Source organism: Zootoca vivipara, chromosome Z1 (genome assembly GCF_965207765.1).
Source record: "Zootoca vivipara chromosome Z1, rZooViv2.hap1.1, whole genome shotgun sequence".
Classification (NCBI taxonomy): Eukaryota; Metazoa; Chordata; class Lepidosauria; order Squamata; family Lacertidae; genus Zootoca; species Zootoca vivipara.
The window spans coordinates 6898866-6926023 of record NC_142583.1 but is presented as its reverse complement, the minus strand read 5'-3'; the positions used below and the strand labels follow the sequence as shown (position 1 = coordinate 6926023).

General features: G+C 42.4%; 1 protein-coding gene across 2 annotated transcripts in view; it reads left to right on the top strand.

Moving 5' to 3' along the window:
* The first annotated feature begins 231 nt into the window (after positions 1-231).
* Positions 232-27158, top strand: part of TAPT1 (transmembrane anterior posterior transformation 1) — a 54458-nt gene continuing 27531 nt past the window's right edge. The window contains exons 1-4 of one of the 2 annotated variants that reach the window (XM_035112367.3): positions 232-706; positions 15289-15419; positions 17455-17573; positions 22659-22682. In XM_035112367.3, coding sequence (XP_034968258.2) covers positions 247-706; positions 15289-15419; positions 17455-17573; positions 22659-22682 — 734 coding nt within the window. In that variant the 5' untranslated portion in view covers positions 232-246. The remainder of the gene's footprint in view (positions 707-15288; positions 15420-17454; positions 17574-22658; positions 22683-27158) is intronic. The other variant, XM_035112368.3, reaches the window with a different exon arrangement.

Below are 27158 nucleotides of genomic sequence, written 5' to 3'. Positions count from 1 at the left end.
CCTCGTGGCTTTGGGGCTCTCAGCTAAGCGTGCCTCCAAGTGCACGAGTATTTCGTTCCGTCGGGGGATTGTTTTATTTTTATTTCTATTTGCACTGTGTGTTGTTATGACAGAGGAGGCTGGGCCCGCCCTCCCTCCGCGTCGTCGCTGCGAGGCTTCGGGCTGGGCGAGAGGAGGAGGAGGAGCAGCAACAGCAGGCCGCGCGAAGGTGGTTGCTATGGCAATGCCCCTTCTGCCTCCGTCAAGATGGCCGCCAGGACCGCTCGCCGCTCGCGCGCGCTGGAGAGGTGGGCCCGTCTCGTGCGCTCCTTGTCGCGCGGCGATGACGTGCTCCGACGGGCCAGCGGAGGCTTCCCTCAGCAGCAGCAGCCGCCGGCGCGCGGAGCGGAGTTTGTGGCGGCCGCTCGCGTGAAGATGGCGGGCGTCGCCGATGCCGCCTCCGCCGGGAGCGGGGAAGGCGGGCGGCGGGGGGGCGGCCCCCCGGAGCTCTCCCTGCTCCAGCCGGGCTCCGGGCAGCAGCGGCGGAGCAGCTTCACGGGCGGCGAGTGCCGCTCCCCTCAGCCGTCTCCTGCTCGTTCCGCGCCGCCCGCCTCCAGCCCGCCGTCGCCCGGTCTCGGGCAGCAGCAGCAGCAGCAACGCGCCGCCGAGACGCTCGGCTTCTACGAGAGCGACCATCGCAGGCAGCAGAAGCGCAGCGGGGCCTCAGGTGAGGGGGGGGGCGAGCGGGGGGGCGGCCATTCCTCCGCCGGGCTTGACCCTGCGGGGGCGGGAAGAACAGGTAGGCGTGCCCGTGAGCATGTACAGAGTGCATCGCGGCGGGCCCAGGAGGCGCGGGCAAAAAGAAATGCGGAGTGCCTCTGGGCACGTGCAGAGCAGGCTCACACGCACTCGAACCCATGCCGCTTCTCGGTTGTTTGGGGGCGGCAGGAGTCAAATTTAGGGGCTTAGATTTTCCCAAGAGGTGGGAACGAAAGGGGCTGCTTGTTACGCCTGTGGTTATGACGCCCGCTTCTCTCGGGGAATGTCTTGGCGGCACCAGGGAAAATAAATGCACCTTGCGCTTAGTGTTTCGTGGTGGTTCATAGGTTGCGAGGTGGGTCTTGCTCAGGGTGCCAGGGCAAGACCTTTCCAAACAAAAGCATAAGCCCCAGTGGTGTGTCCCCCCCCTTCCGTAGAAATGAAGGGCTGAGTAGATTCAGGAGCATGGAGAGATTTAGGTGGCGGGTGACTTTTGGCAGACAGTGTTTGGAGCTGGGGGGGGGGCAGGAGGAAGTAAGTGAGTGAGTGAGCAGAAATCAAAGCGGAAAGTTGTCCTTTCTCAGCCAAGTGTTGCTGCTCTTTTAAATCAAAAGGTAGCAAGGAGGTTGTAGAAGTAGAAATATCATTCCAGCAGCGTGCGTGTTTTGTGCTCCAAGAAGTGAATCAGGCAGTTCTACTCTTGAGACAGTACAAGAGTTCCTCTGAAGTCAAGTACTATACTTAAGAGGATTTCTCTTTCTTTCTCTCTCTCTCTCTCTCTCTCTCTCTCTCTCTCTCTCTCTCTCTCTCTCTCTCTCTCTCATGACAGCCTTGTCAACTGCTCTCTGATTGGCTCTGCTGTTCTTGCCCTTTCCAAGTTTGAGATTCGGTGCTGTCAAAAGTTTGGAGGAATTTTAGTTTTACAAGCACCTAAGCTGAAGCTTGTGTACTACTACACATTTCTCTTGCTAAGTCAGGCGCTTGGTGCACACCAGTTCTGATCCATAGTTAGTCACTGAAGTTTATTAGGCATGTCGGCAAAGGCAGTAAGTTATTTTTGGGAATCTAATTTTAGACACTGTGAGGTTTGGAAAAAAATGCTTAGAGATTCTGCAGCTCATCAAATTGTATTGATGCAGTATCTAGGTGTGGAAAGAGGTTATTGCTTGAACATATATAACTATGCATCTGTGTAAAAAAAAAAATTTCCTCTCCAGAGTGGAGATAATAGCATTGGATGTGACAGTATAGGTGGGTTTTGTCAACTCACAATTCTAGTGTCTTGACTTGTAGGATGGAAAGTGTCAATGCACACACAGAGACTTGAGTGCAGAGTTTAAAACTGAGGTTTGTCTTGTTTAAATTATGTCAGAAGTCATATTTACTACTAGAGTACTGTACACCTTAGAAGTTGTTGGGTACACTGCCATTCTCCATTTCTGGTTCAGGAGACAGGATTTACAGATTTTTAAAGTCTATATTTCAGATTTATATTAGGGTTAATTGTTAGGAAAAGGAACTCAAGAGCAGAAGAACTATTTGGGCTGTCTGAATAATGACTATCAGCAGTAGGTGATAGAGCAATTATACCACAAAGCTGCTAGACGTCAAATAGATAGTGTGCTTTGTTCCAGAATTATAAGTATTATTCAAATGGAAGCAGGCATCATTTTATCAAACCATGCTAAAAAAAACTGTGTTCTAAAAAGGAAAAAATAAGGAGGTGCTAGAAATACTTTACTACAAGAGGAAACAAATAGTGTTAAAATTGCAGGCATCTGTTCTATATAGATAAGCACTGCTGGTGCCCATGAAATATGGACAGATAGGAAACTAATTTTGTAACACATGCATACCTCATACATTTCTTTATTGGAATTGGAGCTGATTAGATTATGTGAAAATTAAGTTCAGTTTTTTGCTCAAAGCTGCAGTTGTTTTTCCTCTTCATGACACTCGCAGATTCTATAACATTCTGGACTAGAACATTATGTCACAGAAGTCTGCGGCTCTTCATGTGGATGAAACTGTACTAATGTGTGATCTCATTGGCAAATTGACTTGACTTGGGACGGCCTGGTTGGAGGGGTGGGGTACAAATAATAAAATATTATTATAAAACAGGAAAAAAAGTGCTTAGTGGGCTATCCTGTGGTCTGTAAAAGATGACCATATTACTACTGGAAATGTTTCTAAAGGATTGCATCTATGTCAGCAGCACAAAAGTGGCTGCAGAAACAAAAATTAAAGTAGCAAGACCAGTGCCTATTCTTACAGTGTCCCTACAAATGGCACCACATAACCCATCATTATGTTACATAATAAGAATTCCCCCACATTAGCCGAAAGCACCAATCAATATGCAGCAACAGCTGCAACAGTCTTCTTTGCACAGGTTAAATACAGGGACACTGATAACTACCTGTTGTATAAGCAGTGCTCTGAGGTGTTAAGCTGCCAGAGCTCAGAAACTGCTTGTACTAATGAAATTCTCTGTCGCAAAATGCGCCTGGAACAATGGGAGTTTCAAACACTGGGTACGAATGAAACTGCATACCATGATTTAAACATATGAACTCTTAATCCTGGCTATACAGGAGAAGGAGAGAAGGGTGGAGAGTGTGAACTCAAGGTTTGTCCTGGCTTGTTAATGTTACTCAACTGTAATCTAGCATGACATGTCACGTCACCTTTTGAGGTCTATCATTACGATGAACATTGATTTAAGATTTATAATAACAGGGAGCTCTTACATTATTTATTTCATCTATGGATCAAGCAATCAAAGGAATTTCACAATACAACAAATGTATAAAACATTTCATATATATAAACATTTACATATGTAAAGACCATTTCCATTCAGTATGGATACTAACTGGGAAGGGGTGGGGTGCAGAGGTGGAATCTCGACTTAAAGGGCTTACTGAAAGAGGAAAGTCTTCAACAGACATCAGAGAGATGTCACCTGTCTCGTGCGTAAGAGGAAGGAGTTCTGAAAGGTAGATGCTGTCATAATAAAGGCTCAATTTCAGCATGCTGTGGAATAGCTCTCCTGGTAAGATGTTGCGAACAGGATGCCTTCTCCTGCAGTGTGCAATGATTGGTTGGGCATGTAAAGGATTTGATTATCTTTTCGTTACCCTGGCCCCAATCTTTATAGGGCTTTATGCATCTTGAACTTGGCCCAGTAGCTAATTAGCAGCCACTGCAATTCTTTCAACAGCAGAATTCTTCCCCTCTGAGCAGTTGAGCTGCCACATTCTACACTAGCTGCCAGCTTTTCCAGGTCAACCTCAAGGGCAGCCCCATGTACAATGCATGATAGTAATCCATTGGTGACCACTGGATAGCTCAGTTGGTTAGAACATGATGCTGATAACACCAAGGTCACAGGTTTGATCCCCATATGGGACAGCTTGCACGAGGTTGGACTGCATGATCCTCAAGATCCCTTCCAACTCTACAGTTTGATTCTGGAGGACCAGTACATGGGTGGCAGTTCTCAGGCTATCCTGGCCTAGAAATGGCCAGAGCTGGTAAAGAAACCCATAGATCATGAAGTCATCAGAGATGGATCCAACCCCCAGACTAGGAATGTGCTCCTTCTTAGGGAGTGCAACCCCATTCACAGTAGACAAATGACCAATTTTCTGGACTTGTGACCTACCCAACCACAGTGCTTCTGTCTTCTTGGAATTTAGTGTCAGTTTGTTGGCCTTGTTCCAGCCCATCAACGAGTCCAGGCACTGGTTCAGGGATAATGTGGCCTCTTCTGAGTCAAATATTACAGAGAAATAGAGTTGACTGCATTAATGTACTGATTACACTTCTCCCCCAAACTCCTAATGACAGCTCCAATGACTTTTCATCAGAGGCACCCACATGCAATCAGAGGATTGAGGTCACCCACACACAATGCTGTGTGATGTCCTGACATTGCACGGGGGGGGGGCTCTCTGAACATTGAGGTGTCCCAGCCCCTTCACGAATCTAGCACAATACTTTACATAACACGTACACATATAAAATTTATATACATGCTGGTATTCGTAAATATAAATTTTTCAGATGTCATTGTTTTGGCTAAAACTGCAGGGGCTGAGCCCCATTTATATTTGAGGTGTCCAGTAATTGCTATTAACAGTGTCACTGATGTGAATTGTGTCTTCATGAATTTTGAAAAAATAAATAGAAAGTGCTGCTGCATTTTTTGGGGGGGGGGGGTGTGACTAGCCATTCTGTTTTTGTGCCCAGGTACCAGGAACCATGTGGCAAAAGCTTTTCTGTCCCAGTTTCTAACACTGCTTACAGGTGAGTTGAGATAATAATCCAATGCTGTCATTTGAAACTGACCCCAGGGATAGGACTGGAACCACTGCAAAACAGTGTCCCCAGTGCCCATTGCATAAAACTAGTTCAGGCGAACGATTAATGGTATCAAACATTGTTAAAATGAATATACAAAGTGTTTCTGGTGGGGAAATGGTTTTTATTAGCTTTGTTCAAGATAATCTTGGAAGCCTGTCAATAAGAACTTAGTGGTCAGCAAAGCAAATTGTAACTGAAAGAATTAACAAATGTGCTTTACATCCTTCTATCTTTTACTAGCTTGCTTAGTGGCATGCTTAGTTTGCCACTTCCTCCCCTTGAGCACTTCACTTAATAAAAATAGGATGCTTACTGGTTTGATCATACCAGTTTGCTGTCTGAACTGACAAACGGTGATTTCATAAAATTGGAAAGTGTTCTATTAAATTGAGGGGGAAACAGGAGTGGTGAAAGTGAACATAGAATCACAGAATTGTAGAGTTGGAAGGTATCGTGAGGGTCATCTAGTTCAACCCCCTGCAATACTGCCCAGAGCCATCCCTGGGTAGGCTATCAAAATATCAACTTGCTGGCTAACAGCCAGACAGATTGGCTCATTGAAGCCTGTATTGAAAGGTGTGCCAATTCTAGTCAAAGACAGAAAATAGGAGGATCATGGTTGTAACATGGTTGTGAGTGTAGTTATATCACCAAGGGGTTGGCAAAGCAAATAATTATATCTTGATCTATATTGTAGATTCTCATATCCAACATTTAATGTTGCTTAGTGATCCATGTATGCTACCCTGAGTTCTTATAGGAAGGTTGGGATACAAATATAATAAGACTGCTTTTCAGGATACAGTGGTACCTCGGTTTACAAACAGTCCCGTTTATGAATGCCTCCGTTTACGAACGCCGCGGACCTGGAAGTTTTTACATCCAGGTTCCTCAGCGCCGGATGCGCAGAAGCGATCTGCGCAGCTCGTGTATGCGCAGAAGCGATCTGCGCACGCGCAGAAGCGTGCCTTCGGGGAGCAAATGCCTCCGTTTACGAACGCCTCCATGGAACGGATCGCGTTGGTAAATCAAGGTTCCACTGTATGCTAAACACTTCTTTGCACAGCTTTGAATGCAATACACTACAGAAACCATTTGCAATTCTGCGAATTCTACTTTTGAGTTTTTAAACAAATTAATATCTCAGATAATTCTCATATAACCCTTGCAGGCTACTGATCCACTGTAAAATCAGCAGTATATTTCTTTGGAAGTAAGTCCCACTGTGTTCTTTGCATTTTATACCTGTTCAATCCTTAAAAAATTCACTCAGAATTCAGTCCTATTTAATTCACAGGGGCTTACTTCCAGATAACTGAGTTTAGGACTGCAGCTTTATTGCAATTCAAATAAATGTTACTGTATTAAGAGCTTATATTTGTTATGCTGTCCCTGCTGTCAGTTCTCATAGAATCATAGAGTTGGATGACCCTGAAGTCATCTAGTCCAGAGGTTTCCGAACTGTGTGTTGTGACACATTTGTGTGTCAGCTGCAATGTGTAGGTGTGCTGTGTGAACACTCTCCACGCTCCTCCCGGGGCCGGAAAGGGGTTAGTTTAACCTCTGGTTTGCTAGTAAAATTGAATTACTGTGTCACAAAATGATGCATGTCTAGAAAGTGTGTTACAACATGAAAAGTTTGGAAAGCTCTGATCTAGTCCAACACCCCACAATGCAGGAATATGCACCTGTCCCTTACTGGGATCGAACCTGCATTGTCAGCACCACACACTAACCAGCTGAGCTGTCCAGTATTTAAGGCTTCCTTGTTTAGAATGCTCTTTTACTGATCTTTCTTTCATTGCTATCAGATTGCAGCTTTGCAACAAAATATATTTGGGGCAGTCTAAAAGTTTGGACCCAGGTGGCACTGTGGGTTAAACCACAGAGTCTAGGGCTTGCTGATCAGAAGGTCGGTGGTTCGAATCCCTGCAACGGGGTGAGCTCCCGCTGTGTGGTCCCAGCTCCTGCCCACCTAGCAGTTCGAAAGCACATCAAAGTGCAAGTAGATAAATAGGGAAGGTAAACCGTGTTTCCGTGCGCTGCTCTGGTTCGCCAGAAGCAGCTTAGTCATGCTGGCCACATGACCTGGAAGCTGTCTGCGGACAAACGCCGGCTCCCTCAGCCTATAGAGCGAGATGAGCGCCGCAACCCCAGAGTCGGACACGACTGGACCTGATGGCCAGGGGCCCCTTTACCCTTTACCTTTACCTTTAAGACTTTAGCTAATCTGCCACTTTGCATTTGCTTCACAGTATTCTCACCTGCAGACAATTTGTATTTTAAACCTTGCCACACGAACCCAAAATTGACATTTCAGTATGTACATGGCGAGACCAGAGAAGGGAACACCCTTAGTGTGTAAAAGAACAAACTTCAGATGCTCTGCAAGGATCAAACTGCAATAGGAGAAAATTCATTTTTCCCACCATAAATGCATTACAGCCAATGCACTGCAAACTCAGGGAAGGGACCAGAAAGTTTGGAAATGATACATACTTTTAGTAAGGATGATATTTAATTCAAATTAATAAAATAAGGGAAATTCAGTTCTTGGCTTTGGAAGAAGAAATTGCTTGCTTTGCACATTACACAGCAGCAGTTCTGGGTTTGCCACCAGGTGTACCCTCAAAAGGAAGTTGCAGCCATTCCTGCTCTCTGATAAGGGTACTTGTATAATATGTATATTTTCAAACTGCTGGGATAGCTCAGTCAGTAGAGCATGAGATTCTTAATCTCAGAATTATGGGTTTGAGCAAGACCCACATTGGGCAAAAGATTCCTGAATTGCAGGGGGTTGGAGTACAGTATATGACCATTGTGGTCTACAATTCATGGTCTATAATTCTATGATTCTACAAAACATCTGTTTACAATGTTAACCTGTAACATTTTTAAGTACTCACTTAATTTTTGGGTGTATTCTTAAAATGACAACATTTGGATAGGCCCTGTGATTCTCTTAAGCTGTAGAAATTTGAGACTGAGTTCTGATAGGCAAAGTAACTTTATTAATGCATTTTAACATACCTTAATACACAAATTCTGACTGCCTGTGGTCACAAAAGCAGTAAGTCCAAAGGCGTTACCACTTTAATGCACTTCCCATTAAAATGGCTGTGAACAGGGCTGGAAAACCCCCAGGCACCTGTTTTCCTGGGTGCCTAAAAAGATGATGCTGGCAACTAAAAATACATGTGGCATAAACTGGCCATTTATCCCCATCACAGCTGTTGTTGTCCTTGTCCAGTTGGAAAACAGTCCCAGGAAAATGGGATCACAATCATTAGAGTACCAGACGTATTGGAACAACTAATGTGTACATGATAGGAAAAAATGACAGGGAGCTAGAGAGTGAACTGATAGAAGAAATTGCCATTAGAACACTTTCCCTATGTCTCTGCCTGTGAAGGAACGAACCTCCCATTTATGTGTGTTCAGCATGTGTGCAACTATGCATATGTGCATCACGCCAAACCCAGAAGTGACGGGGAAGGGGCGGAATGGGGTGTTTGCAGGTTTTTCCAATGGTGTTAAAATATACATGATTTCACTGGCATACACGATGCCTCGGAACGTAACCCCCATGAAATGGGGGGGGGGGTTGCCCGTAGTGAGCAGAATTGTGATCTTTGCATACAAACTCTATAGGAAAAGCATACTGGAGGCGATATTTCAGATAGGACAGACTCCTTTACAGAATTGCTGTGAGTGGCAACATGGAGTCCAAAAAGTAATTTAGTACAGTACTGGAAGCAACTTATTGCCCCCACCTACCAAAATGTTCAGGTCGATATTGGCATCCAAAAGGGAAAGCATGATAGTAATCTGTGGCTTTATATACTGAGTGAATGCATGTTCCAGTCAAGATAAATAGGTAAAATTTCTAGATATCATAAATGATGGTGCCCAAGCCTAGAACAATTTATCATGGAACTGACTAGTGGTGAGGTGACACCGCACTAAATCCTAGTTAAAGATAGAGGTTTATAAAATTATGACTGGTATGAAAAAAGTAACCAGATATGTTTTTCTCACTGTCTTAATACTAGAACCTAGTGCCATCCACAGAGGAATTATACCAGAAAGATATGGATGTCTTGTACACCCCAGGTAGTGTGGTTGCTGACCTTGAGCCAGACATCCTGGAGAGTGAAGTCAAATGGGCCATAGAAAGCACTGCTAATAACAAGGCCAGTGAAAGTGATGATATTCCAGCTGAACTATTTAAAATTTTAAAAGATGATGCTGTTAAGGTGCTACACCCAATATGCCAGCAATATGCCACCCAATATGCCAGCAAGTGGCCAGAGGATTGGAGAAGATCAGTCTACATCCCAATCCCAAAGAAGGGCAGTGCCAAAGAATGCTGCAACTACCACGCTCATTTCACACGCTAGCAAGGTTATGCTTAAAATTCTATAAGGAGGGCTTAGGCAGTATGTGGACCAAGAACTCCCAGAAGTGCAAGCTGGATTTCGAAGGGGCAGAGGAACCAGAGACCAAATTGCAAACATGCACTGGATTATGGAGAAAGCTAGAGAGTTCCAGAAAAAAATCTACTTCTGCTTCATTGACTATGCAAGAGCCTTTACTGTGTCGACCACAGCAAACTATGGCAAGTTCTTAAAGAAATGGGGGTGCCTGATGACCTCATCTGTCTCCTGAGAAATCTCTATGTGGGACAAGAAGCTACAGTTAGAACTGGATATGGAACAACTGATTGGTTCAAAATTGGGAAAGGAGTATGACAAGGCTGTATATTGTCTCCCTGCTTATTTAAGTTATATGCAGAATTCATCATGCGAAAGGCTTGGCTGGATGAACCCCAAACTGGAATTAAGAATATTGGAAGAAATATCAACAACCTCAGATATGCAGATGACACAACCTTGATGGCAGAAAGCGAGGAGGAATTAAAGAACCTTTTAATGAGGGTGAAAGAGGATAGCACAAAATATGGTCTGAAGCTCAACATAAAAAAAAACCAATATCATGGCCACTGGTCCCATCACCTCCTGGCAAATAGAAGGGGAAGAAATGGAGGCAGTGAGAGATTTTACTTTCTTGGGCTCCATGATCACTGCAGATGGTGACAGCAGTCACGAAATTAAAAGACGCCTGCTTCTTGGGAGAAAAGCAATGACAAACCTAGACAGCCTCTTAAAAAGCAGAGACATCGCCTTGCTGACAAAGGTCCGTATAGTTAAAGCTATGGTTTTCCCAGTAGTGATGTATGGAAGTGAGAGCTGGACCATGAAGAAGGCTAATTGCCGAAGAATTGATGCTTTTGAATTATGGTGCTGGAGGAGACTCTTGAGAGTCCCGTGGACTGCAAGAAGATCAAACCTATCCATTCTGAAGGAAATCAGCCCTGAGTGCTCACAGGAAGGACAGATCCTGAAGCTGAGGCTCCAGTACTTTGGCTACCTCATGAGAAGACTCCCTGGAAAAGACCCTGATGTTGGGAAAGATTGAGGGCACAAGGAGAAGGGGACGACAGAGGACGAGATGGTTGGACAGTGTTCTCAAAGCCACCAACATGAGTTTGACCAAGCTGCGGGAGGCAGTGGAAGACAGGAGTGCCTGGCGTGCTCTGGTCCATGGGGTCATGAAGAGTTGGACACGACTAAACGACTAAACAACAACAACAGTGCCATCCAGTGAAACTGATTTTTTTTCAGATTCAGACAGACAAAAGAAAATACTGTACTTTTTTACATGGTGCAGAGTTAAACTCTGGAATTTGCTACCAGAAGATGTAGTGATAGCCAGGGGAAATAGAGAAATTCATGGAGGTTAAGGCTACTAGTTATGATAGCTATATACTACTTCAAGGACTGGAGGTCTCTGAATATCTAATGCAGGGGGGAAACAGCGTTTTGTCCTTGTGTTCAGCTTCCCAGGAGCATCTGGCTTGCTACTGTGGGGAACAAGATGTTCGGCTAGGTAGGACTTTTGTCTGATCCTGCAGATCTTTTCTTAGATTCCTTAATATTTTAAAAAATATCTTTAAACCACACTTTCTTTCTTTTTTTAAAAAATGTATTATTTATTAATTTATTCAACAGTAGCAAAAGACAAATATCATGGACAACCTTGATACAATAGTGCAACAGTCACTGCAGAGTTATTTGAAAATATAGTTATGTCATATGGCTTCTATGTACAGCAGGCAAAAAAATTTAGAGCAGCTTTCTTTTGCCAAAGTTGTATGTAGGTAGATGGGCCTTGGACAGCTTTGTGAATGACCAATATCAAATGACAACTTCTCATGTTTGCTTGTTTTGAATTTTTAAGGCTACTCCTAAGAAGGGCTTGACCCTGTTGATATCTTAAGTTCCCTTAATGATGATAACTTGAGCAGGACCATCATCTTGACAGGCTAACATAGAGGTGCTATCTGACACCTTCACACCACCCAGGGCTTTAAAGTTTAAAGCAACATGTTGAATTTGACCCAGAAACTTACTGGAGACCAGGGCAATGGCTGAAGACTAGTTAAACATGTGCATGCTTCTTCTTGTTAGCTGGCCCCACTGGAGCCAGCCCTGGTGTCCCTGCCACTCACACGCAAGCAGTAGGGACCTTGGGGTTCCTTCCTAAGGCTCCCTTTGCCAGTGCAGGCAAGCTACCTTGCTCTCTCGGCCCCCACTACCCAAAGACAGACCAGGTGTCACCGTCACCTGTGGCTGCCTCTTTCCTCCTAGGGTGGTTGCTCACCCCTGGAGGAAGATGGAGCCCACCCTCCCGCGCGAAGTCCACAAAGTGGGGCTGCCGCTGCTGCAGCAGCATCACACAGCCCTCGCACCACCTGGCTGAGCCTGCCCAACCCCATGCCAAGGCTGCTGCGGATGAGGCAAGTGCATGGGCCTGCCCTGCATGAGCTGGAGGCGAGGTGGGGTCTCCTTTAACCTTCTCCCTTGGGATGGTACAGCCACTCCCCGCCCCCCCAAGGGAGAATGTGACGGATCCCACACCTCCCCAGCTGAGGAGCCGTGATCCTGATCCTGCTCACATGCAAACAGGAGCCAGATCAGGGCTCTCTCAGCTGGGGAGTGGAAGCCAGTGGCAGGTTGCAGGCTCTGTAAAACTGCTTGGCATAGGCAAGGGTAGCCTTGAGCTCCTTAGCTGAGCAGTTTAAAGACGCAGAGGGAGGAACAAGCTGTATCGTGCCTTGCCAATGCAGCTTTTTTTCTCCCTCTGCCGGTATGAGGGCAGACTGCTATGGTGGTTTTACTCAGTGGTATATTGGTGAAGCTGCCACCGCTCCTTAGTCCCTCTGCCTCCAGCACCCGACTGCAGCTTGTTTCTCCCTCGGCATGCTGGGCGCTGGTAGCAGAGGGACTCAGAAGGTGGCGGTTTCACCTGCAATATACCGCCGAGTGAAGCTGTCATCACGATCTGCCCCTCATACAACTCCTGGGATCAATATATCACCCAGGCCCACCCCCCACTCCCACATTGTGTTTGGTCCAATAGAGCTAGAGAAATTTCAATAACAAGCAAAGCCTCAGAGAGAGCCCAGCTTGAATGCCAACATCATTTCCCATCTTGTCTGGTTTCAGGGTAAATTCTTGGTGGGATTGTAATGCTGACCAATTGGCTGGTCACTTGCTTGCCTATTATTTTGTCACAGTCAAATAGAGGCTTCATTCAGATAAATGTCTTCATCTTTCTTTGGAATATCCCAAATAAGCAATCATCTCAAACACTGCCTCCCATCTTCTGGAGCTTCAAGTCTGCAATGCAAAGCATGGTTTGATTGTGACTTGAAGGGATAACTCAAACCAGAGTTTGTGTGTTCAGATGTAATAAGAAACTAAGGTTTGATCAAAACAAGAAATAATCAATGAAGTTCTTTATGCAGGAGTAGAAGGAAATGAGATCTCATTTGTGGCTTACAATCCACCAAGTTATGGTTCAGTTTATTGTCTTTATGCAGCGACTGTTACAAATGCCCTTGTGCAGCCAACCTTTTTTATTGCATCATACCTGTTTCTTTTGTTTGGAAAAGCTACAGTTCATATACATGTGCAAATATTTGAAGCACTTTGTACTTTGTAAACGTTCCAGAATACACAAGTTACTTAACCAAAATTGGAACCTTTATATTAGGAGATTTTGGATATGCATTTAAGTTCCTCTCTTGGCAGATAGTAGGTTCATTCTCTGCAAATAGCAGTTTCGTTCCCATTGTAGAATTAACAGTAGAGAAGGTGATTCCCCACTCCAATATTTTTTGTATGTTTGTGCTTGACCTAATGATTTCACAGTTCAACTTCAATGACTTTTGGTTGAAAAGGTTAGTTCTGTTCTTTAAATCTTGTTTTAAGAATTTAGGTTCAGACCAGCAACGATTTTGTTTACTAGGCAGATGACATGGCAAGATCTGTGTTTCCTGAGCATAGCTCTTGGCTCATGCAGCAGAAATTGAGCTAGGGAGTAATAAATAGTCTATAATGGATTGAGCCAACAGTTGCTGAGCTCTCTGGGATCAGGTAAATACAGTTTAATTAGATTTGAGCCTGTCAACTTGAGAACTTTTCATATATTTTTCCACCAAAGAGGATAAAGCGTTATTGCAATTACTAGTTGGTAGTTCATATTTTTAATAAACATAAAAACAGGTGCACTGGTGCAACTTTTCCCTGTATCTTCTGAAACAGAGTTTGATTCCAGTTGTTGTATTATATTTATTAAGCACAATTACTAGCCACTTTTCCAGAGTTCAGCAGAATAGAAAACCTGCAGTGGATTAAAAACAATGAACAGTCCAAATCCCCCTAAAGAATAACCAGTCATGCAAAAGGCAAGCTGAAAGAGGTGTGCTTTACCTTCTTCTGGGAAACAGAGGGCAAATAATGCACCTTAGAGAAGATATCATTCTGCAGCCTTGGGGCAATAAACATGGATGCCTTTCTTGTAGCTGCAGCAGTTTTCCCTTTGTGTGGAGATTGCCCTGAATTTCTGTGTGAGTTTATCAAAATTGGCATAGTGACAATGCCAGAGAGGTGGTCTCTGAAGTCTTACAAATTCTAGTAAAACAGTGCAAACTTAAATATGGTAGCTGAGCTGCTTTTGATGCTATCATTGACTGTTAGGTGATAGGCAGCTCTTGCCCATAATTTCAGATGTGAGTGGTCACAGGAGTGAAGCCCAAGACATTGGCATGAAGTGGATAAGGTACAGGAGCCAAAAGACATGTGACAGAAAGGCAGAGGTACAGTCCAGGTGAGCTCAGGTGTGTCTCAGGTGCATTTGGAGCAGACAACAAGCAATAGTAAGGGCAAGCTGACATAGCAGGGACATGTAAGACTGGGGTGCATGCACAAGCAAATGGTGCAAAGTCGATGGAAGGAGGTGTGGAGTGACTGCTTTGTCATCTCCAGGGTTTGGGAGAGTGACACAAGCCCTTATGTCATCCTCACCACTTTCTGTTCACTAGGCCTCTTTCTGTAGAGATAATGACATGATACACTGTAGTTTTTCTAATAGTATCTCAGGGTTTGATATTATGTACGGAATGTACTGTAATTCTGAACCAAGTTTTGGCCATCATCATGCTGGTGTTCTCCCCTTTCCCCCTTCCATCACTTCACATGTCCATATTTCCTCTCTGACTTCCTGATTTGGGCAAACCATAGTCTGTCATTACATCTGAGGCATTTGCAGTTGACCACCAAACCATAGTTGACAACTGATCGGTTCTGTAAAATCTGAAGGCAGCCCTGTTTGGGGAAGCTTTTAATGTTCAATAGATTATTGTATTATTGTATTTTAATATTCTGTTGGAAGCCAGATGGATGGGGTATAAATAATAAGTTGTTGTTGTTGTTGTTGTTGTTGTTGTTAATCACCCCTAGTTGTCTCTAACCGCATGGGCTGCAATGAGCAAACATTTTGATTGTTGGCTTGCCCTGCGTCTGGGCTTTGAGCAAGATTTGGGGCTCAAGTGTAGGAGAGAAAGGAGTAGATGTGAAGTGGAAAGCAACAACATTGAAAAGATACTATGTAGTTATAGGTAATATGTTGATTTAAACCCATCCAGTCTGAGGGACAATACATGTTTTGAACTTGGTAAACAAATATTTTTAGCCTAGAAAAAAATCCTGTAAAGCGTTATTCTTTATTGAAGTACAACTTGCTCTAAAACAAATTTCCCCTCTTCTAATGCAGATCTTTCACTATTGAGGTTCATCAATGCAGAGCTTACAAGGGGTTACTTCCTGGAACATAATGAAGCGAAGTACACAGAAAGGAGAGAGCGAGTGTACACGTGCATGCGAATACCAAGAGAGTTGGAAAAGGTAAACTACTTTCTCAGCATTCTACTTGGGTTGATCAATTAAAATTCTGATTAAATTTAAAAAATAACACAACTTTCTAAACATGCATTTTGAATAGGTTTTAAATTACAAAAAAGTAAATTACTTTTTCCCTGTACGTGGTCTGAGGGCTGTGTCTTATGTATGGAGTCCAAAAGCATCACTTTGTCTTTTGTATGGTGATGCCATAATTGAATGTGTAGGCTTGTATCCAAAGGGTGTGTGGACTGAAGAGAACAGCCTGTGCAGCCAGAGCTTCACTTGTTGTTTTCTTTGCAGCAGTAGCACTGCCAAGGAGAAAAGCAGTAGTTCAATAAGTGGCTTGCCTCTGGCAAAAAAAGCCAGCAGATGCCAGTCATTATGAGTGGATCTTGTACAGGCTACGAGGCACACTCATGGGGAACCCCTTCGCAAATGGTTCATCTGTAAACTTTTTTCCATGGGTAAACCTTATGTAGGTGCTATAAACATCATTTCTATTCTAAAAGATGCTGAGCAAAAACAATGACAACACTTACATCCTGCATCATCCTTTCTGAAAAGCTAGGGTTAGATGCTGAGCAAGATGGTCTGACTCTGTTTAAGACACTTTCCTATTTTCCCACGTTGCTGCTTCAAGAAGTCTGTGGGTTTTTTTATGTGTGCTTTATGCAGTTAAAGTATAAAGTTGTTAACGGTTGGCAGGATTCAGGTAAGGAGTCCCACTAGCAGAAGCCTGAATAAAGAGTTCCATCTGCTCAACAGGGCTTCTCCCCCACCTTCCCCCTGCATCTCCCCCAAACAGTTGGGAGAACCCCCAGAAAGTACATGGGGGGTAGATAGTTTTATCTGACAAGCTGAGCTCCCTGAACTATTATATCTTATCAGTGTGGTGAGCTTCTTTGAAGACTCCAAAGCAGACCACGAAATGTCCCATAAGAATCTACTTAGTTCTCCTACTGAAAGAGTGGGACTTGGAACTGGTGGCTGGTGGGAATAAAATAGGAATATGTTGGTGGGATTCTTTTTTCAAATTTAAGTTTTACACATTGGAATTAGATATTAATATGTTTATCTAATTTAATCCTACTGGGTTTTAAAAAAATCTTTTAAAGTGATAACTCTGAAGTCATTTGAAAGACGATTTAACAGTACTGTACACAATTCCATACTGTACAGTTAACATATAACACGTGAACCATAGACTAATTATTTTCACCCTCCTTATCTTCAGGAAATATTTTCCATATCTATTTCATACAGATGGTTTTGCCACATGTTCCAGGCTAAGACACACCTTCAGTTCACGTGGGACATTGGCCAGGCCCATTAGACCTCATTGTTACTCTGCATCAACTAAGAAGGTGTATCAACTTATTGAGAAATCCCAGGATTCCCTAATTGACAAACTGAAAAATACTGGTGTATCAAAGCTAAACATTTTCCCATATTGTTCCATATGAGGGGCAACGTTCGAAATTAAACTAACTTCTGCAAAAGCTGCCTGTCTTTACTAGTCACCATGATGTGAAAGGAAGGTCAGGGCTGATTATCTAAAATTGTGTGCAAGAACAGGTCATCTATTGAGGAAAGATTGGAATCATTGAGCCATGAACGTTTGCAAACTTTGACTGATTCTTACAGTGCAGACATTTTCTTGAACACTTTCCAAGTGCACAGTGTATTGTTCCATAAAGTTTACCAAACTAAACAAACTCATAAAACCACGACCACCACTTTACTGGCATGGTGTCACACATTTAGGTTTAGGGAAATGCTGAAAAAAATAGTTGTTCTTCCAAACCCTTAGAAAGATTTAAATTATTCTTTTGTTGGCTGATGTTGGTTTTGTGAGGATTTCTGCATTCTGTATTTGTGGCAGTTTTAATAAGGTCTTTGGGGTGTAAGTGCTTTCTAAGTATTACTTTTGGGTAAAGGTAAGGGTGATTTTATAGACTTAGAATTGTGATGCTGATCAGCATGGAAATCTTTAAAGTAACAGTTTTTACTCTGATTTCTCTTTCCTTTTACCCTGCAGTTGATGATTTTTGGGATTTTTTTGTGCCTGGATGCTTTTCTCTATGTGTTCACACTCCTCCCATTGAGAGTTTTTCTGGCAATGTTCAGGTTCATCACATTACCTTGTTATGGCTTGCGGTAAGTTCCTTTATTTCTCTTATTTTGCTAAACTAAGTTGATCTAAATATACTTTAATTGGCCGATTTAACTTTGTCAGTCTTAAGGCTTGAGCTGGTTTGAAATTGCAAACAGTTTCATGTTGAAAAGCAAACAAAAAATAATCCTAACACTTGACATTCATTTTTGAGCCTCATCCATTTGTGGTTTTGAATAGCAGTTAGCTCAAAAATTCTCCATGCTTTCCCAGAATTTGGTGTTGAGGGCATGCCAGGAACCTTACTTTCTAGGTTTTGTTTTTCTAAGTTATAATGATTTTTCTAAAAGGACCAAAATACATAACAAAGTAGTTCTGTTAGTGAACAACAACAACAACTACTACTACTACTACTACTACTTATTATTTATACCCCACCCATCTGGCTGGGGTTCCCCAGCCACTCTGGGCAGCTTCCAACAAAATATTAAAATAGTCCGTCAAACATTAAAAGCTTCCCTAAACAGGGCTGCCTTCAGATGTCTTCTAAAAGTCTGGTAGTTGTTTTTCTCTTTGACATCTGGTGGGAGGGCGTTCCACAGGGCGGGTGCCACTACCGAGAAGGCCCTCTGCCTGGTTCCGTGTAACTTGGCTTCTCGCAGCGAGGGAACCGCCAGAAGGCTCTCGGCGCTGGACCTCAGTGGACCTCAGGATGTTACTCTGGATTATACTCTTTATTTAAATGTGTTAAAGCTTATGAATTTTACCCCAGTATTTAAATTCCTGCAGGGTAAATTTGTCAAAAACCATTCAAGAGAATAGCCCTCTTAGTTCCAAGGATCATTTAGCATCTCTGATAATGTAGAATAACAGGATTATAAAATAAACCCATTCGAATACCTCTAAATACTGGTAGCAATATTTATTTAGCATCAGGGTAAATCATAATGTAGAGTGATGTGAGTTAGTTGTTATAAGCCCCAGGCTCATATGCTCACACCTCCGCTGACAAGTTAAGTAGTAATAGTTTCTGCTTAACAACAGCTTGTCAACTCATCCAGACATGATCAAATGATAGTTAATTTTAACTATAGTTTCTTTGAAACAAGCCAACTTGAAAACATTGTGAGATGTGCTGGCCATCTTATTAATTGTCCTGTCTATAGAAAGAACATACCATATATTGCCCGCTTAATAAATTAATTGTCTTACCAATAAACATTCACATTCTTCATGATACAATTGGGAATGTACCATGTATCCCATGCCCAGTGTGCTTGTACTCAGTTGTTAGTTTTATTGTTGCTGTTGTTGTTGTTAAGACCAGTTGTAGGGGACTGGGAAAAACCTGTTACTGAAGTCAGAAGCTAAGACTTCAGCATATCCAGCTTCTTTGAAGGACTTGAGTACAATCCAGAAACATCAAAATTGGTATCAGTTCCCCATTGACTTCATTGAGTTTGTCAGTGCAAAGAATCAGGTTATGTGCTCCTTTTTTTAGAATGAAATGTCCCTTTTGAACTGTGCTGCAAATACATTTTTGATGCTGTATAATTTGCAACTTGTTTAATAAATCCTTTAATTGGGTCGTTTTATTCAGCACTTAATTCTACAATGCACTATAAATTTTGTCTTCTATGGTTAAAAAATGGCTGTTTTCAAGTTTCTTGATTATTGTATGTTTTTAACAGTGAAAATATTGCTGTAGAAAAATATATGTAGGCCTGTTAAGAAATGACATTCTGAGGAATAAAGTACTGAAATAATTAGATTTAAGTGGGTGGATCATATTTCAGTATTATGTGGGCATTGGTTTGTTTGAGCTGTTTTAAAGGACTTCCTATAGATACAACATCATATTCCATTCTATGTAAAAACAAAAAGTGCTCCTCCCTTCATTCTGTTTTTTTTTCAAGATCTCAGCAGAAAGACTAAATATCCTATATCTCCAGCCTTCGTTTACACTCCATTTATTCTATTCTCTTAGAAATTATTTAAACTGGATTCTATTCCCCCATTCTTTATTGCTCTGAAAGTATAGCAGTCCTTTTCTTTTGTGAGGTTAATCGTCATTCACGTTCTCATGATTCATGTAAAGTGCAAATATTGCATATAGCTGTGTTTCTGCATCCAGACTCTTGGACTAGATAAAAACAGAATAAGGTGATTTCTTCATAGCTAAGATTATTTCCTGCTCTTTTGTACTTGTGCCTCTTAGGAGGCGGGTTCTTTCAAGACTGCCAGATTAATTTTGGATTGTTTGAGCAAGATGTTTAGCTAACAGGGTTAATTACTTTTTAATATATATATATATATTTGTATTAAAATTTGTACATCTTTAGTCATGCAATGAAAACCTACAGGTATCTTCTGATGCCTGAGAATCCTGAGTATTTCCAGGTGAACAGTTTCAGAATGTCAGTTGCGCTGCCTCAGTACACCCAACTTCTGCAAGCCAAATGCGGCTATGTCACTCATTGCTGGGCCAGATAGCAGATCTGGGTCTAGCAAAGCCTGGGGCCCGAGGTAGCACTTGGAACATTGCCCAAAAGAACAGGAGTCATGGAAGAAAAGGCAAGCTAGGTGTTATTGCATCACTCCCACAGCGGATGTAGGGCTGCAGCATTAAATCAAGCTTGGGGTAGCCTTCCTCCTGTTTTAAGCAAAGCTTTGTTCATAACTTAAATATTTATGTTGTGCCCTATGTGATGGGCTCAGCACAGATTATGGTAGTTTTGTCATAGGGCACATTCTACTAAATACAGCAATGACTTTTGCCACAAATTGAGCCTTTGTTGGTAACCAGAAAATAGTGGATTTCCACAGTCATATCTTTAATTTCTTTTGGAGAAATACATTAATACCTCCATTAAGGTTTTTCTCCCTGTTGTTTCAAACTTATCACATTTTAAGTAATTTGTGACTACATGTTCTGCCAAGTTTACAGTGTGATCCCAAAGGCATAAATTCATGTAACTCGTTTTGTGGATCAGTTTGTGTTCACTAACAAATAAATATATGTACTGTTGTATTCCCCTTATATGAGACCATAGGGCTTTCAATCTTTTGGTAGATAATATGTACATCATCGATGGATTTAATTCCACGAAATAGTAATACCAGCTTTTTAGAAATACAGGCTTTCTTCTCTGTTTCTTTTTTCTTTTGTCTCATATTTGAAGTTTGACAGTAGCAGATTTGATCTAATTCCTTTTTGCTGAGTTAAATTCTTGATTATCCCACAATTCTTAATTAGGCAGATATGATTCATTCAATTCATCTCAAAGAGAATAACACTCTTTTCCTGCTTCAATCTGTATGTGCTACATGAGGGAAAATAAAGTTTTCAATCACTTTCCCTCTTTTCCGTGATGGTCAACGTACCTAGTGTAGCAACATTACAACCTTCTTTCTCTCTCTTTCTCTTTTATTTCTTGTAAATCAGACTGAAGGGGAGAGCACTTTCACTTCCTTTATAGGATGGAATATGATGTCACATGGGCCTCCTTCATGGTGAGTATATATCCTGATTTTTCTTCTAAATTATCAGCTAAAATGATTTCTCCCCATAAATTGTAAACCTGTATGTCATGTTGTTAAAAAGCCAACATCGAATTATTAACATCACACTTCTGTTCATAAATTTTGCTGGGTTGTATTCAACTATTTCCTGACCAGAGTAGACCCAGGGATGAGAGAAATTAGAGAAAACCAAATGGTACAAATGGTACCTACCTGTTGCAGTATCATTTATTTTGAAAATTATTTAGGAAGATAATGAAATAAAGTGTTAAATTAGAGTACATTCTTACATTAAATCTAAGAAGAGTTTGTCCGGTCAATTTTAACAGACGCCATGCAATTTTGCCTATTTCGCTGAAAATCTTAATAGTTGAATTTCCAGGAGCTGTCAAATGAATTGTTATCCTAGGCCAGGCATCCCCAAACTTCGGCCCTCCAGATGTTTTGGACTACAATTCCCATCTTCCCTGACCACTGGTCCTGCTAGCTAGGGATCATGGGAGTTGTAGGCCAAAACATCTGGAGGGCCGCAGTTTGGGGATGCCTGTCCTAGGCTTGTAAATGACCACTAGTCAAGTTAACTGTGGCAAGTGAAAAATCAACTACAGAGACCAGGCAGGAAAAGTTTGGATTCTTTTTTTCTTTCACATGAGCCACAAACAATTGCGGGAAGAAGGACTAAATAGTGTTTTTGTGTGTGAGTAGTAAACTTTGTGAATGCTATGGGTTTGTTTCAAAATATTCCGTATTAGCTACTTATGAAAGATAAATATCACTGTGCAAGTGGAACTCTGCTCACTTAATAGGGCTTTTTAACCCTCTCCTCCCCGCTACAGTCTCCTTTGTCCATGAAAAGCCACTCCTGAGGGTTGGGCCCCTCTGAGACCAGCCCTGGATATGACAAAGGGGGCTGCTGTAGAAGGAGGGAGTCCTCAGTAATTGGAGGACTACCTTGTCTGCAATTCACACAAGAACACCTCTGTATTCAAGACATATTTCAGATGTAAGCTGTATCTAAAGCAGTTTTAATTTTAAAAATGATGTGCAGGGCATATCAAGTGTTCTTCGTACTACAGTCCTTGCTTTATTGCATAATAAAGTCTCAACTTGGGAGGCGGGCTTAATGGCTGTTAACAACCAGGATAATAGGATTACCTGGGTGTGTAAAAAGGAATTAAGACAGAGTTTCCTGGTTTGGACAAAGGAGGGAAGTCTGGCTTAATCTAAAACAGGGATGAAATGCCAAAACTGCTATGAAAAGAAGGGTATGTGGGTTGGAGCATTCATTTCTGGATTCGTAAACCATGGTTTATGAAAGAAAGCTTACCTTCAATAGTGCAGACCACCCTGCCCAGGTGTGACACAATCTCTCTCTCACTCACTCACTCTCACTCTCTCTCTCTCTCTCTCTCTCTCACACACACACAGTCAGTAATGTGCATGCTAAGATACAGGGATGAGTGAAAACAATACTGTAGATACTAATTATCCCTCATGAAAAGTACCTCACCCATTCAATTTCAAGATAAATTTCTTTAGGGAAAGTGTTTTGAAATCTTACTAATCATCGTGCGATTTCTCATTTCGCCTTGTTTGTTTTGAGACAGCTCTCACCGAGGCCTAAGGATGAGGTTGGTGTTGATTTTTTTCCCCTTAGCATGCTGTTGTGCTATCTGTGCGCATGTAGTTTTTGTTGTTGATCAAGATAAAAGCAAACACATTACGGAAGTTTAGCTTCTTTTAAATAATGCTTCTTACACAAAATGCATGCTTTGAAGCAGCTTGGCTCTTGTAAGTGCATCTGAGTGATGCCTGTCTTTCCAAATGTGTCCCATTCACATACTACATTTTTTGGAGTGCACTTAAAAATTTAGGTTATAACTGAAAACAGTGGCCTGGATTCCATTAAGGCAGTGCAAGGGTTCCTGCTAGTGCAGTGGGGCTTCTTTCCTCCCCTCTTCCACTTCCCCAGATGTGCTCCTGGAGCGTCAGGAGAACCCTGAGAAGAGATGAGGGGAAGGAGGTGGTTTTTTTTCCACCTGGCAAGCATAAATGAAGGAACAATCAGAAGACTGTAACGTGAAATTCCACCCAATTTGTGAACCATCTGGGTAAAGGGAAGCCAATGTGGCCCCCTACAAATATTATTGGACTACAACTCCCATTGCCTCATGGCAGCATGTTGCTTGATCAGGGATGATGGGAATTGTAGTCCAGTAACATTTGAAGGGCTACTCCTGATCCAGCTATTATACTTTGAGTACTGTCAAGTGCCCCTTCATGGATCAATGCCTTGTCGTGGCGAAGGGGCTTGAATAACTCAGAGAAGCTATGAGCTATGCCATGCAGGGCCACCCAAGATGGACAGGTCATAGTGGAGAGTTTTGACTAAACGTGATCCACCTGGAGAAGGAACTGGCAAGCCACTCCAGTAACCCTGCCAAGAAAACTCCATGGACAAAGACAACAGGCATATAAAAGTTATGACGCTGGAAGATGAGCCCCTCAGGTCGGAAGGCGTCCAACATGCTACTGAGGAAGAGCGGAGGACAAGTACAAGTAGATTCAGAGCTGATGAAGCGGCTGGGCCAAAGCCGAAAGGACGCTCAGTTGCGGATATGCCTGGAAGCGAAAGGAAAGTCCGATGCTGTAAAGAAAAATATTGCATAGGAACCTGGAATGTAAGAACCATGAATGGAGGTAAGCTGGATGTGGTCAAAAATGAGATGACAAGAATAAATATCGACATCCTGGGCATCAGTGAACTAAAATGGAAGGGAATGGGCGAATTCAGTTCGGATGACTATCATATCTACTACTGTGGGCAAGAATCCCGTAGTAGAAATGGAGTGGCCCTCATAGTCAACAAAAGAGTGGCAAAAGCTGTAATGGGATGCAATCTCAAAAATGACAGAATGATCTCGATACGAATCCAAGGCAGACCTTTTAACATCACAGTAATCCAAGTTTATGCACCAACTACCGGTGCTGAAGAAAGTGAAATTGACCAATTCTATGAAGACCTACAACACCTTCTAGAAATGACACCAAAGAAGGATGTTCTTCTCATTACAGGGGATTGGAATGCTAAAGTAGGGAATCAAGAGATAAAAGGAACAACTGGCAAGTTTGGCCTGGGAGTTCAAAATGAAGCAGGGCAAAGGCTAATAGAGTTCTGTCAAGAGAACAAGCTGGTCATCACAAACACTCTCTTCCAACAACACAAGAGACGACTCTACACATGGATATCACCAAATGGGCAGCATCGAAATCAGATTGATTATATTCTCTGCAGCCAAAGATGGAGAAGCTCTATACAGTCAGCAAAAACAAGACCTGGAGCTGACTGTAACTCAGATCATCAGCTTCTTATAGCAAAATTCCAGCTTAAACTGAAGAAAGTAGGAAAAACCACTGGGCCAGTAAGATACAATCTGAATCAAATCCCTTATGAATACACAGTGGAAGTGAGGAACAGGTTTAAGGATTTAGATTTGGTGGACAGAGTGCCTGAAGAACTATGGATGGAGGCTCGTAACATTATACAGGAGGCAGCAACGAAAACCATCCCAAGGAAAAGGAAATGCAAGAAAGCAAAATGGCTGTCCAACGAGGCCTTACAAATAGCGGAGGAGAGGAGGCAAGCAAAATGCAAGGGAGATAGGGAAAGATACAGGAAACTGAATGCAGATTTCCAAAAAACAGCAAGGAGAGACAAGAGGGTCTTCTTAAATGAGCAATGCAAAGAAATAGAGGAAAACAATAGAATGGGGAAAACCAGAGATCTGTTCAAGAAAATTGGAGATATGAAAGGAACATTTCGTACAAAGATTACCATAATCAAGGACAAAAGTGGTAAGGACCTAACAGAAGCAGAAGACATCAAGAAGAGGTGGCAAGAATACACAGAGGAATTATACCAGAAAGATATGGAGGTCTCGTACACCCCAGGTAGTGTGGTTGCTGACCTTGAGCCAGACATCTTGGAGAGTGAAGTCAAATGGGCCTTAGAAAGCACTGCTAATAACAAGGCCAGTGGAAGTGATGATATTCCAGCTGAACTATTTAAAATTTTAAAAGATGATGCTGTTAAGGTGCTACACCCAATATGCCAGCAAGTTTGGAAAACTCAGCAATGGCCAGAGGATTGGAGAAGATCAGTCTACATCCCAATTCCAAAGAAGGGCAGTGCCAAAGAATGCTCCAACTACCGCACAATTGCGCTCATTTCACACGCTAGCAAGGTTATGCTTAAAATTCTACAAGGCAGGCTTAGGCAGTATGTGGACCGAGAACTCCCAGAAGTGCAAGCTGGATTTCGAAAGGGCAGAGGAACCAGAGACCAAATAGCAAACATGCGCTGGATTATGGAGAAAGCTAGAGAGTTCCAGAAAAACGTCTACTTCTGCTTCATTGACTATGCAAAAGCCTTTGACTGTGTCGACCACAGCAAACTATGGCAAGTTCTTAAAGAAATGGGAGTGCCTGATCACCTCATCTGTCTCCTGAGAAATCTCTATGTGGGACAAGAAGCTACAGTTAGAACTGGATATGGAACAACTGAGTGGTTCAAAATTGGGAAAGGAGTACGACAAGGTTGTATATTGTCTCCCTGCTTATTTAACTTATATGCAGAATTCATCATGCGAAAGGCTGGACTAGATGAATCCCAAGCCGGAATTAAGATTGCCGGAAGAAATATCAACAACCTCAGATATGCAGATGACACAACCTTGATGGCAGAAAGCGAGGAGGAATTAAAGAACCTTTTAATGAGGGTGAAAGAAGAGAGCGCAAAATATGGTCTGAAGCTCAACATCAAAAAAACCAAGATCATGGCCACTGGTCCCATCACCTCCTGGCAAATAGAAGGGGAAGAAATGGAGGCAGTGAGAGATTTTACTTTCTTGGGCTCCTTGATCACTGCAGATGGTGACAGCAGTCACGAAATTAAAAGACGCCTGCTTCTTGGGAGAAAAGCAATGACAAACCTAGACAGCATCTTAAAAAGCAGAGACATCACCTTGCCGACAAAGGTCCGTATAGTTAAAGCTATGGTTTTCCCAGCAGTGATGTATGGAAGTGAGAGCTGGACCATAAAGAAGGCTGATCGCCGAAGAATTGATGCTTTTGAATTATGGTGCTGGAGGAGACTCTTGAGAGTCCCATGGACTGCAAGAAGATCAAACCTATCCATTCTTAAGGAAATCAGCCCTGAGTGCTCCCTGGAAGGACAGATCATGAAGCTCAGGCTCCAATACTTTGGCCACCTCATGAGAAGAGAAGAATCCTTGGAAAAGACCCTGATGTTGGGAAAGATTGAGGGCACTAGGAGAAGGGGACGACAGAGGACAAGATGGTTGGACAGTGTTCTCGAAGCTACGAACATGAGTTTGACCAAATTGCGGGAGGCAGTGCAAGACAGGAGTGCCTGGCGTGCTATGGCCCATGGGGTCACGAAGAGTCGGACACGACTGAACGACTAAACAACAACAACAACAACTGTCAAGTGAGGCAGTCTTTGTGTGTACAGTATTTACTGACACACACAAGCAAAGCAGGAAACACCTCTAGTTGACCCTAGATACGTTCTGTGGAAGGCATGTTTCAGAAGTAGTTTTAGGGTGTGTAGTATTGCAGAATTTTGATAACAGCTGTTCTTGGGATAATTGTTTGACACAGGATAATTCAGTGGGTATGGCAGGAAAGGATGGCAAGTGTAGCAGGAAGATTCAAGGACAATCAAATAAACATTCAAACATTTCTGTGTAGTATGGATAAACAACAGAAGCAGTATCCATGCCTCTTTTCAAGAGCATTGGCTATTCTTCTACGACTTATTGTTATGAACAAGGATTTTCAACTGACAAATATGAAAGTTCAGAAAAGAGAAAGGCTTCTTTGTGTTGATGAGGGAGATGAGTTTGTCATAAATTAGATGTAATATAAATGAGATTACTTGGTAAAAACAAGCTCACACCTCTCATTGAGTTTGCATACATATTTAAGAGGCTCGTTTATATTTTGGAAATGATTCCTGTTCTTATGTTGCTGCATAAGAACATAAGCTGCATAAGAAGGTTTTATACCTTCTGGATCATATTATA